Source organism: Scyliorhinus canicula, chromosome 3, assembly GCF_902713615.1.
Source record: "Scyliorhinus canicula chromosome 3, sScyCan1.1, whole genome shotgun sequence".
Taxonomy (NCBI): Eukaryota; Metazoa; Chordata; class Chondrichthyes; order Carcharhiniformes; family Scyliorhinidae; genus Scyliorhinus; species Scyliorhinus canicula.
The window spans coordinates 18,344,995-18,359,632 of record NC_052148.1 but is presented as its reverse complement, the minus strand read 5'-3'; the positions used below and the strand labels follow the sequence as shown (position 1 = coordinate 18,359,632).

At 46.3% G+C, this 14,638-nt stretch overlaps 1 protein-coding gene across 5 annotated transcripts in view; it reads left to right on the top strand.

Moving 5' to 3' along the window:
• Nucleotides 1-5,470, top strand: part of LOC119963843 (transcription factor COE3-like) — a 519,394-nt gene extending 513,924 nt beyond the window's left edge. For all 5 annotated transcript variants that reach the window (XM_038793191.1, XM_038793187.1, XM_038793188.1 and 2 more), the window contains one exon: nucleotides 1,252-5,470. In XM_038793191.1, the coding sequence (XP_038649119.1) occupies nucleotides 1,252-1,283 (32 nt within the window). In that variant the 3' untranslated portion in view covers nucleotides 1,284-5,470. The remainder of the gene's footprint in view (nucleotides 1-1,251) is intronic.
• Nucleotides 5,471-14,638: the final 9,168 nt, after the last annotated feature.

Genomic DNA, 14,638 nt, shown 5'->3' with positions numbered 1-14,638 from the left:
GCCAACTCCTTCCACAAGGTGCTTCACCACACTGTCCTGCCATTGATCATTAAACATACCCATTCTCATGATGCCCTACCTTCCCGTACCCTTTTTGATTTGATTACCTTCTGTCAAACACTTCCCAACTCTAACAATTTTATCACTAACCAATAGGCCAAGGTTAGATGGATGAAGAAAAGCCTTGTGCAATGGTTAGCATCCCTGCCTGTAAGCTGTGGGTTCACGTCCCACTCCAGGACTTGATGCTAAGGCTGGTGCGTGCATAACACGGCCAAACAGGCGGAGTATCAATCACTGCCAATGGCAGGCAGTTTAAGAGCGGGATAAATTCCTGGTCAGCCTGGGATGATCCAGTATCCCACGTGATCACATGCAGGTGTTTGAGTCTCCATCATCACTCTCCATAGCTCCAAACTACAACATGTATGTAAAAGTGACATAGAGTCAACCACATTGCCTGGAGTGACATATAGGTTGGCCTGAAGTGACATATAGGCCAGACCTAGTAAGAATGGCAGATTTCCTTCCCTAAAGGACGTTGGTGAACCAGATGGGGTTTTATGAAAATTGTGTTGCAGACTAGCTTTTATTCCAGATTTTAATGAAATTGTACTGACTGCCATGTTGAGATTTGATCTCATGCCCCCAAAGCAATAGCCTGGGCCTCTGGTCTGATTACATTGCCACTGCATCACCATCTTTTCTTCACTTAGTAACAAACAAGGTGTACATGAAGCGGGAGAGGACCAAATAAGGTGACAGACCATGATTAAGGATAGGCAAGTCCTTGAGTACCAATCTCATGGGGATTGGAGGGGATACAAGAAAATTGAGAAAATATTAATCGATATCAGATGAAAGATAGACGGACAGGAATAAGCAGTAAATAGACATGTGGCATGAGAGAGTAAGTGATCGAAAATGAGCTGCCTTTTCGTGAAGGAGTCAAAGAATATCTATTTAATTCAAAGTCCCTTTGATTTTGGTTTTGCTTGTATCAGTGTCTTGGAGGTTAATCTTTAATTCCTGGAAAATCCAGGACAATCATGAGGGTTGGGAACTTTAGCTCAGGCTTTGTGTTTAAGGCTAGGCCCAGACTAAAGGGAACATCCAAGGTTAAAAGTTTTATTGTCTGGAAACTGAGATAAACTGGGGTGACCCTTGGACTGAATGCCAGCAAATGTCAGTGGTGGACAGGAGGGCCAATCTAAAATGTGTTTTGTTTTCTCCTTTTTTTCCTTTCTCAAGCCATGTCCGGCCTGATAGTTCCCCCGATGTAGAAGAGGAGACTCATGCATGACGAAGGCAAACTGCTCCGAACGTCAACGGATGGGCCAAGCTGGAGACAAGGCCGACATCATCCTTTTTTGTTTGTCTGCCCCCCTCCCCCAAATTTGAGATGTTTCGTGCAGCGACGATATTTTATCCGTGGACTCTTGGGCTTTTTGTTTTGAGGCGAGTGGAAATACTCTGGAGCGGCTGTTCACGAGTTCAACGATGCGAGGCATTGTGCAGGAGGAAGACAGTGTGTTTTCCCTCCCATTCCCATCGCCCACCTTTTGCCCATCATCCCTCACACCCCCCCCCCCCCCCCCCCCCTCACCCCGCAGACAACAACCTTCCACACACACCCTTCCCCCCATCCCCCTGTCTGCCTTCGCTCAAGTCGGGCCAATGACGGTGGGCTAATGGCATTTTTAAAAACCCAAACGGAGGAGGGTTTTCCTCAAAGTTTTCTTTCTTCTTGGAGGGAAAGAGAGAAGCATCATGATGAAACTCTTGGAGGAGAAGGAAGACATTCTTAAAATATACAGCAATGACAACAGTGTAAAGAGAAAATGGAGAAATATTTTAGAATCAAATCGGTCCCAGTCAATGCCAAGACTGGGTCATGACGAGAAGTCGAGAGACTGTGCTCAACGGGGAACAAAGAGAGGATCATGTCGCTTCCATCATCAGTGAAGGCCCGATCGCTTCAGACCCCTTGACCCCACGTAGATGTGGTGATATTTGTTATCGACTAGAGTATACCAATCAGCGCACTGTTTCCTGGCATTCTGTTACTACAGACGTTGTGGTGACTGATTATTCAAAGGTTATTAGAAGTACCCTAATTATGTTATATGAACTCCCCCTCTCCCTCTCTCTCTTTCTCCCTCCCTCTCTCTCTCTCTTTCCTCCTCTCCTTCTCTTGTCTCCTTGTCCAGAAATCACCTTCCACACCCAACCCTTCAGCGAAGTTCAATCTGACTGGTCAGGTCTATACACCATGGCTTGTTGGAAAATTCTGGATGACGCGCCCAGCGCCACACGGGATTGTCCCAGGACCTCAAAACATTCCGTCCAGTGTGATTTATTCACAGTTGAGGTCCCAACTTCCCTGAATACTTAAATGTTTAACAGGTGGCACCATTCAGCTCCATGAGTCTCTGTAAAAAAAAAATAGGGGGAGTTGAGTAGCAAACAAAATTGTCCATCAATTTACAATTCACTATGGAACAAAGTATGGCAGGACACAGTGGAGGTGAGTTACTGTTCTGATATATGCCAACAGGTGGCACAGTGGGTATTGCCCCAGAGTCAGAAAGTTATGGATTTAAGTTCCACTCAGGAGACATGAGTACACGATCCAGGCTAACTCTAATATGCAGTACTGAGAGGGTGCTGCACTGCTAGAGGTGCTGTCTTTCAGATAAGACTCTAAATGGAGGCTCGGGCGACAAAGATTCCATTGTACAATTTTGAAAAAGGGGAAAGTTCCCCCTGGTGTCTTGGAATAACATTCATCCATCCACCCAACATCACCTAAACAAATAGTCATTATCACATTGCTGTTGGTGGGAGCTTACTGTGCAAACTGACTGCCGTCTGCCCGCTGTCACAATGTTGACTTTAGAAGTACTCCATTGGCTGTGAAACACTTTGGAACACCCTGGGGTTGTGGCAGGCGCTATATAAATGCAGGTTATTCACTAGCAGGCCATTTTGCAGTCTGCCCCCCCATCGTTCTGTCCAGCTTGCCACATGCACATTGGCTGCTGCTGGGGTCAGACACAACTGGTTCAGAGCTCTAATTGGAGAGGCAGGAGGAGTGATAAGAGTGTGAGAAATGGGAGCAGGAGCCGGCCACTCGGCCCCTGGAGCCCATTCAGCTGACTTGTTCGCTCTGTGTGCAAGTGTGCAAACACTTCATCTCATCGCACTTTGTGCAACGTCCCATACTCGCTGCAAATTCTGATCTTATCAGGGATAAACAGGGACCAAATGTAATGAAAGAAGATGTTGTACAAAATGGTGTTTGCCGTATTGTAAACTTAACACTGCAAAATCTGATCTTGTCGGACTGTGGACAGGAACTTGACAGGCAATTTCTCAGATTCCTCAAGGGGCCATGTTCAGTATGGTTCAGTGGTCTGGCATAGGTTGCCTGAAGGAGGTTTGCTGATGCTGTGGTTTTAAGAGTTGAAGTAATCTGGATAATAATACTGTCACAAGAAGGCTTCAATGAAGTTACTGTGAAAAGCCCCTAGTCGCCACATTCCGGCGCCTGTTCAGGGAGGCTGGTATGGGAATTGAACCCCCGCTGCTGGCATGTTCTGCATTGCAAGCCAGCTATTTAGCCCACTGTGCTAAACCATCCCATTGTGGAATGATGTGGCAGGTGAAAATGTTTAAGCTGATAGACATTCTTCTTCCATTCTGCCTCCATTTTACAAACTAACTCGTGTCCCATTTTGTTGTTTGGTACGGATCTGTCAGAGAAGCTGCCTTTGGGGTTATATGGTAAACCATGGCTTTATCTGCCAGTTCAGGTTAGCATTAAAGGTTCATTCCTACTATTTGCACACCAGAGAGAGAGGTCCCCTGCTGTCCCAACCAACATTCTTTCCTCAGCCAATGAAACAAAAAGGTGGAACTCCTAGCTGCTCATTCTATTGCTAGATTTCGAAATCTAGCTGTGCGGAATATGGCCTCTGTATTTGCGACTTAGCCACAGTAACTGAACTTCAACCTACTTCACCTTCCATTACTTAATTCATCCTAAGGATATCAAGTTGTTTGGGAAGGGGGCAGGAAAGTGGAATTTGTTTTTTTTGTTCTTGGGACGTTTGTTGCCTTTGAGAAGTTGGTGATCAGCGGTCTTCTTAAACCACTACAGTCCACGTGCTGTAGGTACACCCAAAGTGCTTCCTTTTCTGTTGTGGTTTGCCATAACTGAATAGCTTGCTCGGTACTGAAGAATCAAATGCATCCCTTGGACGACCCAGGTTCAATTCCAGCCTTGGGTCACTGTCTGTGTGGAGTCTGCACGTTCTACCCATGACTGCGTGGATTACCTCCGGGTGCTCTGGCTTCCTCCCACAGTCCAAAGATGTGCAGGGTTAGGTAGATTAGCCACGCTAAATTGTCACTCAGTGTCCAGGGTTGTGCGGGTTAGATGGGGTTAGGGCGATACAGGGATGGGGCTGGATTAGAGTGGCCTTTCAGACCATCGGTGCAGACTCAATGGGCCGAATGACCTCCGTCTGCACTGCAGGGATTTTATGATTCTACGAACCTAATAGCTTGGGGTTGGAGGCACATGCAGATGACACCAGGTAAGGACAGCAGAGTTCCTTCACTGGAGATCATTAGTGTACCAGATGTGCTTCTTATAGAAATCCACAATTATTGTTAATGATATTTGGGTTTTTTTGTTATAAATTTCCGCTTTTAATTCATTAATCAAATTTAAACTCCCTTCAGCTGCTTTGGTGGGATTTGAATTCATATCTTCAGAGTTTTAGTCCAGGCCACCCACCAAGTAACAATTACCACATTTCTACCAGCGCTCCCCGGAATTGATGTCGGAGATTTGTTTAAACCCCATCCTTAAAGCTACGAAGTCAATGCGCAGAGTAGACAGGGATAACCCTTAATCCATCTCACTGCTTGTTTCAAAAACCAATTCACATTCAAATTGAACCCAATTCATGGTCTCAAGAGAGACTTTCGAGATCCAAGCTGACAAGAAACGGCATCGCACCTCATCTCAGGCTTGACCTGATGCTGGATTCGATCTTAACCAGAAGGCCGAGACGTGATAATGTAGGAGATTCGCCAAGATCTTCTTGAATGGCGGAGCAGGCGAAGAGGCCCAGACCTGCAGCTGTTTCTTATATTTTTGTGTCCAACGAGAGATATTCCTGAGCAATGAATAAGGTGCTAATCAAGGAAGACTAATCCAGATTTTTTTACCAACAAAAACCCATGAACTGATCCTATGAAGTTTCTGTCCTCTGTTTTATTAAAAGGCATGACTTGAAGCAGATTACTTATGATAGCTGATAATGGAATTTTTGATTGAGATTACAGAGTGCGTTCCTACACTAAATGCTAATTCACATCTGCAGTGTTTACTGCCAACAGGATGCACAGCAGCATCTTGCCAAGGCTCGAGAGCACTTCCCAAACCCATGACCTCTCCCACTTGGAAGACCAGGGGCAACAGGCACATGGCACACAGGGGCGGCACGGTAGCACACTGTCGCTTCACAGCACCCGGGTCCCAGGTTCGATTCCCGGCTTGGGTCACTGTCTGTGAGGAGTCTGCACGTTCTCCCCGTGTCTGCGTGGGTTACCTCCGGGTGCTCCGGTTTCCTCCCACAAGTCCCGAAAGACGTGTTAGGTGAATTGGACATTCTGAATTCTCCCTCGGTGTACCCGAACAGGCCCCGGAATGTAGTGACTAGGGGCTTTTCACAGTAACTTCATTGCAGTGTTAATGTAAGCTACTTGTGACAATAAAGATGATTAGAATTATGCAAACACCCCACCCAAGCCCCACAGCATCCTGATTTGGAACTATATCGACTGTTCCTTCATTCCCACTTCGTCAAAATCCGGACACTCTTTCCCGATCAGCAAAACCACCTGGACTGCAGCAGTTCAGGAAGCTGGCTCCCCACCGCTTCTCAAGGGTAATTAGGGCTGGGCAATAAATGATGGCCGCTCAGATTCCTACAATTCCAGTTTGAAAAAGCTGATATAATCAAAGTAAACCTCATTGCTACAAGATCAGGTTTTGCAGTATTAAGGAGGGCCTAAGAGCATGTGTTTGATTCTCTGGCACAGTTCTTGGGGCGAGGTTTCCACTGTTCAAAAAGGAAAAAAATTAGTTTCATAAGCAACTTGTATCTCAGTGCAAATAATTTCTAAAGAATTCTATGCGTCTTGTCGAATGGGGCCCAGAGATGAAGTTCTTTTTTTCTGTAACATTAGTAGATCTAGATGCTTGTTGAAATGCGATATTTGCTTTCTCTTTTTTTGTAAGCCAAAAGTTTATTTGCTAAGTAATAAAACAGCAACAAAGGGACATACAGGATAAATCTGTTGAATATGGAGCGAAATATGTGTCGAAAGGTGATGTAAAAGTGGGGACTATGTGACAGCGAGAAGAACATCAAAGTGCATTGATATAGCACCTATATCGACGTAGAACGGTTGGCGGCATTCAACCATTCGGCTCATCAGGTCCGAACTGAAGGAGCAATTCACCCATTCCCACTTCCTTGCCTCTTCCCCGCAGCTCTGCATTCTTTTCCTTTCAGGTAATGATCCAATTCCCTCTCGGAAGTCTGGATTGAATCTGCCTCTTCCACACATTCAGCCAGCACGGACGAGGTCCTAACCGCTCACTGATTAAAAAGGTTTTCCCCTCGTCTTGTTATTGCTTCATTTACCAATGACCTCAAACCTGTGCCCTCTCATTCTCGAAACTTCCACCAATGGGAACAACTTTGTGTCTGCTCTTTCTGATTGTGTCTTTCTGCTCTTGTGTCTGATTTTGAACCCCTCTACCAAATTTCCTCTCAACACTCCCTTCTCCAAGGAGAGCTTCTCCGCCCTTCCAATGTAACTGAAGTTCCTCATTCCCTTAACCATTCTCATGAATGTTCTCTCTAATAAATTCACATTATTCCTAAATTGTAGTTCACCCAGAGTTGGATGCAATGTTGAGGCCAAATCAGTGTTTTTTTTTTACAGATTTAACATAATTTCCTTGCCCTGGTGCTCTCTGCCCCTATTGATAAAGCCTCTGATGCTGGATGCTGTATTAATCACAATCTGTCCTGCCATATTTATGCACAGCTACACCCAGATCTCTCTGCTTCCCACTTTGAAATTGGACCCTTTATTTTATATTGGCCTGATTTCTCCGGCCGTTGTTGTTCACTTTTCCCGCTGGCAGCGCACCCCCGCCTGCGGACGTCCCGACAACGTGGGGCGGCTTCAATGGGAAATCGCATTGACAAGCAGTTGGAGTAGACAATCCTGCCACCAGGAAACGGTGCGGCACTGAGAACACACGGTTGAGGGACTGGAGAATCTAGCCCGTTGCCTCTCTGCATTTTCCTGACCAAAATAAATCACTTCACTCTTCTCAGTATAACATTTCATCTGTCATTTGTATGCCCATTCCACCAACCTGCTATATCCTTCTGAAGTTCTCCACTATCTACACTATCCTCTTCACAGTTCACAACATTTCCAAGTTGCGTGCCATCCGCAAAATCTGAAATTGTACCCTAGACATCAAGATACAGGTCATTAATATAGATCAGGAAGAGCAAGGGTCCTAACACCAATGCCTCGGAAAACCACTATAATTCCCTTCCCAGTCTGGAAAACAGCCGTTTGACAGTACTCCATGTTTCATACCAATTTCACATTCATGTTTCTCCTGTCCTATTTATTCCATGAGTTCTAATTTTGCTCTCAAGCCTGTTGTCACAGATTCACAGAATTGTTGTGGCGCCGAAGGAGGCCGTTTGGCCCATCGTGTCCGCACTGGTTCTCCAAATTTGCATTCTGACTTAGTGCCGTTCCCCTGCCTTTTCTCTCCTAACCCTGCACATTGTTTCTATTCAAGTAACTATCTAGCGCCCTCTTGAGTGCCTCGTTTCAACCAGTCTCCACCACACCTCAGGGCAGCGCACCCCAGACACGAACCACTCGGTGGGTGGAAAGGTTTTTTCCTCACATCACATTTGCTTTTTTCACCTTAAATCTGTGCAGTCTCATCCTTGATCCTTGCATGAGGGGAACTATTCCTCCTGATCTACTTTGTCCAGCCCCCTCGTGGTTTTGAACATCCCTGTCAAATCTCCGCTTAGCCTTTTTCTCTCCAAGGAGAATTGTCCCGACCTCTCCAATCTATCCTGATGTTTCTCATCCCTGGAATCATTCTTGTAAACCTATTCTGCACTCTCTCCAATGTGTTCACATCCTCCCGATAATGTGAATAACTACGGTTGGCATAACCTCCTTGCTCTCGTTTTGTTTTAAATTCACTTATGGGATTTGATCCTTGCTGGCTGGGCCAACATCTATTGCCCATCCCTAACTGCACTCCATTTGTGAGTCAGCCATATTGCCATGGAGCTGTGGAGTGACATGTAGGTCAGACCAGGTCAGGTTGGCAGATTTCCTTCCCTAAAGGTGCGGCACAGTGGTTAGCACTGCTGCATCACATTGCCAGAGACCCGGGTTCAATTCCAACCTTGGGTAACTGTGTGGAGATTGCAATTCTCCTTGTGGGTTTCCTCCGGTTTCCTCCCACAGTCCACAAATGTGCAGGTTGGTGAATTGGTCCTGCTAAATTGCCCCTTAGTGTCCAACGGTTAGGTGGGGTTAGGAAAATAGGTGGGGGTAGGGCTTAGATAGGATGCTCTTTCAGAGGGTCAATGCAGACTCGATCGGCCGAAAGGCCTCGGGCTGGATTCTCCCGAATCCCCGCGATGGCCCGACGCCAGCGTAAAAAGCAGCGCGAACCACTCCGGCATCGTGCCAACCGGAAGTTGCGGAATCCTCTGCACTTCCGGGCGCTAGGCCGGCGCCGGAGGGGTTGGCATCATGCCAACTGGAGCCGAAGGCCGGCGCCAGTTAGAGCATGCGCAGAACCGCCGGCATGGTTCCGCGCATGCGCAGACTGGCCAACTTATTCTAGCTCATGCGCAGGGTGGTGTCTTCTCCGCACCAGACATGGCGGAACCCTACAGGGGCTGGCATGGAAGGAATGAGTGCCACCACGGCACAGGCACGCAGATAGGTGGGCCCCGATCGTGGGCCAGGCCACCGTCGTCGTTGTGGGGGGGGGGGGGGGGGGGGGGAAGCGCTGCCAACGGCCCCTGACCGGCACGAGTGATCCCCGCCACCAGCCCGCCCGAAATACGGCCCCGGAGAATACGGCAGCCGGCGTCGGAGCGGCAGGGCGGGATTCACGCCGCCCCCCCGGGAATTTTCTGACCAGGCAGGGGGTCAGAGAATCCCGCCCCTCTTCTGTGCTGCATTATTTTGTGATTCTCAGGGTCAGTGCAGACTCGATTGCTTCCTTCTGCACTGTAGGGATTCTATGATTAAACAACCAGATGGGCTTGTTATGTCAATCGACAGTGGTTTCATGGTCATCAGTAGACTTTTAATTTCAGATTTTAATTGAATTCAAATTTGATCACCTGCCGTGGCGGGATTCGAACACAGGTCCTCAGATCTTACCCTGGGTCTCTAGATTACTAGTCCAGTGACAATGCCACTAGCCACCACCTTCCTACTCCATGCCTCTATTAATAAATCCCTACTGTATGCTTTATTAACTGCTCTACCCATCTGTCCTGCCACCTTCAATGATCCATGCACATCTACACTCAGGTCTCAGTGCTCTTACACCCCTTTTTAGAATTTTACCCCTTATTTTATATTGTCTCTTCCATGTTCTTCCTACCAAAATGCACCACCTCACACACCGCATCATCTCCGCATTGAACTTCATCTGCTATCTGTCTGCCCACTCCACCAACTTGTTACTGTCCTTTTTTTTATTCATTCAGAGGATGTAGGTGTTGCTGATTGGGTCAGCATTTTGTACCCATTTCTAATTGTCCTTGAACTGAGTGGCTTGCTTGGCCTTTTAAGAGTTAAACACATTGCTGTGGATCTGGAGTCACATGTAGACCAGACCAGGTAAGGACGTTAGTGAACGAGAAAGGGTTTTACAAAAATCAACAATGGTTTCATGAACCTCATTCGACTTTTATTGCATTCAAATTGCACCATCTGCGGAGGTTGGATTCAAACCCAGGTCCCCAGATCATTGCCCTGTGGATTACTAATCCAGTGACGAAAGCACAACACCATCATCTCCCCTTTTGAGGTTCTACACTTGTCCTCTTCACAGTTTACAATATTTCCCAAGTTTTGTGTCATCCGCAAACTTTGAAATTGCCCCTGCACAACAAGATCTAGATCATTAATATATATCAGGAAAAACAAGAGTCCCAATACCGACCATTGGGGAAGGCCACTATAAACCTTCCTCCATCCCAAAAGATATCCATTAATATCTCTGCTTCCTATTATTCAGCCTATTTTGTGTCTGCATTGCTACTGTCCTTTTTATTCTACTTTATTAATTGTCTTTTGGAAGTCTATGTACACCACATCAACAGTTTGATCCTCGTCGACCCTCTCTTTGACCTCTTCAGAAAAACTGCAACAGGTTAGTTCAACACGATTTTCCCTGAACAAACCAGTGCTGGTTTTCATTAATTAGCCAGCATTTGCCCAAGTGACTATTTAATTTTGCGCTGCATTATTGTTTCTGAAAGCTTCCCCATCACAGGCATTAAACAGACTGGCCTACAATTGCTGGGTTTATCTTTCCACCCTTTGTGAACATGGGTGTAACTTTAACAAACAGTAATTCATCTCTAAGGCATTTCATAGCAAAGATGTCAGGCAGGTATCGACACATTGGGAGACAGTAGGGTGGGTGACCAAAAGTTAGTTCAAACAGTGCAAGAACCTGTAGAATTTGGGGGTTTAGAAAACACTCTTGTTAGTGCTCTATTGGTCAATACAAGTACACAAACATTTACTGCCTCAGTTTTATGCCACCTTTCAACATGAGTGGTAGGGTGGGGATGGGGAATGTTGATGGGGGTGGATGAGGCTAATTAGTTATGTTGCACATATTTATATATATTGGGCATGGGGGGGGGGAAGGAGAGCATGGATGTCATTGCTCAGCAACTTCAGCACCAAATCCAAAGGCACAGGATAGGAAGTTTGGATTGCGGATGGTAGGGTGGTAACAGACCATTTTAGAAATTTTTGGACCGCTCCACCTAAAATGAAGGTTTTGCTTTAATGGGTGCAGTGATGGGCAAGCTGCCTTTTCATTAGGGAATGTGTGATGGGACAGCGCGGCGAATTGGAGGCGCTCAATGGGTGTAGTGTAGAGGAAGATATATTTTTCATGTGACCTGTGCTGTATATCTGCCATGGGGAGTGACGAGAGACCTTTACTTTGAGTCTATGGTGTTTCTGCCCTGGGAGTGTTTGTGGCTGACACTGCGTATAAACAATAAAACATTCACCACTCCTACAAGCACAAAAAAACAAAATCAGCTAAATAAATTACAGAGGATGGTGTTGCAATCTTGAAAGGCTACAGCGAGCTTTTACAATACAGAAAACACACACACACACGTTATTGCTTTGACTGTTAGCAGGTAAGTTTCAGAACAGTGAATAGGCATGAAAACTCTGTGCTGGTCATCGTAACCACAGCGACAGTGTAATCAATCTGAGCATCCCATGGGCTGAGGAGCGGGAGGTACATCAGCCGAGGTTCCTGCTCCAATCCCTACTGTTCCACTACTGTCTGATGATATGTGTGTGTATGTATTTGGCCACATAGGCTTGATGCGAATACCCAGCTATTCAATGATGCCCCTGCAGCCGAGGTCAGAGGATGTCAGAGAAAACTGTCGACTGGAGTGACTGCCTCGCTCACTCTGATGTCAACTCACGGAGGACTGGCACGTTTCTCAAACGGCTCGTTGTATTTTCCAATATTCTCCTCTGACTGCAATGAAGCGCTGAGTTTTTGCTAGCGATTTTCTTACCCAAGCGATTAGGAATTAAATATCCACCCCCAGCCCAACCTTGGCAAATAGCCCTCCTCCACCCTCTGCACCGGCACCCTCAACCCACGTCACTTCTTGTCTCTCTCCCCCTGCATGACCTCCCCACCACCAAGCTAAGGAGGCACAGGCCAATCGCAACAACCTAACTGCTTGAGATCCGCCAACTTGGTACAGACTGGGAAATCGACCTTGACAACTTCTGTTCTTCAAAGCTCAGTGTCTATAACCTGAACAGGGAGACTGGGCAATGTTACCCATAGCACAAGAGGTGATACTTCCACAAATGCTGCAAGAGTGTGTGTGTGCATTGTACAGGCTGTGTATATATTGATATCAAAGGGTTGAACATTCTCTGGGCTAGATGGGGTTTTTCCAAGTACTGTACAGTACATTATGTTTAAATGCTTGCTGTTCTTGTGATATGAAACTGGTACCAATCTGTTGCTTAATGATCCTTTCTCCGTTGTGTTTTTTTTGTACGTAGTTTTAAAAAAAAACTTGTTACCACTTTGTGATTTTTAAATTTTTTTTTAAACTCCCGCTGAAGTTGTACTTAAAAGCTGTGTATAATATCAGTGTGTTCATGATGACTTTTACAATTCCTAATAAATTAATTCAAACATCTTTAGCTTGCAATCTCTCCTTTTGTGTTCCGAATCTGTCGCCCAAGTCTCTTTTCCGGGTATGAAAGATAATTAGAAAGATAATTCTTTTCAGCATCGGGAATCTGGGATTGTTCTCTTTAGAGTAGGGAAGGTTAAAGGGAGATTTAAAAAGTATATATTTTTTATTGAGAAAAGTTTTTCAAATATAACGCCATCACAACCATCTTTTAAATTCATTGACGGGATGTGGACATCACTGGTTAGGCCAGCATTTATTGCCCAACCCCAATTGACCTTCAGAATGTGGTGAGTTGCTTTCTTGAACCTCTGCAGTCCCCGAGGTGTAGGTACACCCACAGTTCCCGTACCAACCTCCCCGAACAGGCGCTGGAATTGGGTGACTAGGGGCTTTTCACAGTAACTTCATTTGAAGCCTACTTCTGACAATAAGCGATTTTCATTTCATTTTTTCGTTTCAGTCCCAGTCCAACAGCTATGTCCTTTAGGACCCGGCCAGCTCGGTCTGTGGTGGTACTACCGAGCAACTCTTGGTGATGGACATTGAAGTCCCCCACCCAGTGTAAATTCTGCGCCCTTGTCACCCTCAGTGCTTCTTCCAAGTAGTGTTCAACATGGAGTACTGATTCATCAGCTGATGGTGGCCGGTACGTGGTAATCAGCAGGAGGTTTCCTTGCCTATGTTTAACCTGAAGCTATGAGACTTCATGGGGTCCAGAGTCAATGTTGAGGACTCCCAACTGTTTGCCAATGTGCCACCGCCTCTGCTGGGTCTGCCCTGCCGGTGAGACAGGACCTACCCAGGAATGGTGATAGTGATGGTAGACTGGGACGTTTTCTGTAAGGTATGATTCTATGGGTATGACCATGTCAGGCTGTTGCTTGACTATTCTGCAAAGAAGCTCTCCCAAGTTTGGCACAAGCCACCAGATGTTAATAAGGAGAACATTGAAGGGCCGACAGGATCTGTTTTCATTCCTTTTTTTGTGTTTTTATAGTGGTTGAATACAATTGATTGGCTTGCTAGGTCATTTAAAAGTCTACCACATTGCTGTAAGTCTGGAGTCACGTGTACCCCACACCAGGTATGGATATCCCAGAGGACATGAGTGAACCAGATGGGTTTTTACAACAATCGACAATGGTTTCATGGTCATCATTAGACTTCTAATTCCAGGTATTTTTTTGAGTTTGAACTCCACCACCTGCCACGGTGGGATTCGAACCTTGGTCCCAGATCATTACCCTGGTGCTCTGGATTACTAGTCCAGTGACAATACCAGTTAAGAATTCAATCCGGTCGCTTAACCAGTCCGTGGCACTGAGTGGGAATGAAGACTTCCATCCAAACAGCAGACGCCTTCGGGCTATTAGCAAGATGAAGATCAGAGCATCTGCTATCGTCCGGTCTACAGCTCCGGTAAATCTGAAACTCCCAAAGACAGCCACCAAAGACCAAGGTTCCAACTCAACCCCCAGAATTCCTGACATGGTGCTGAAAAAGGAGACCCAAAAAATGATAAGCTTAGAACAAGAATAGGTGCATATAGAACAGTACAGCACAGAACAGGCCCTTCGGCCCTCAATGTTGTGCCGAGCCATGATCACCCTACTGAAACCCACGTATCCACCCTATACCCGTAACCCAACAACCCCCCCCTTAACCTTACTTTTATTAGGACACTACGGGCAATTTAGCATGGCAAATCCACCTAACCCGCACATCTTTGGACTGTGGGAGGAAACCGGAGCACCCGGAGGAAACCCACGCACACAGGGGGAGGACGTGCAGACTCCACACAGACAGTGACCCAGCCGGGAATCGAACCTGGGACCCTGGAGCTGTGAAGCATTTATGCTAACCACCATGCTACCCTGCTGCCCAATGATGTGGGCATATGATGTGACGGACTCCTCGAACACCGTTCACACCGATCATCTACTTCTGAGAAGAACACAGGCATACATGCAGCACGGTAGCATGGTGGTTAGCATAAATGCTTCACAGCTCCAGGGTCCCAGGTTTGATTCCCGGCTGGGTAA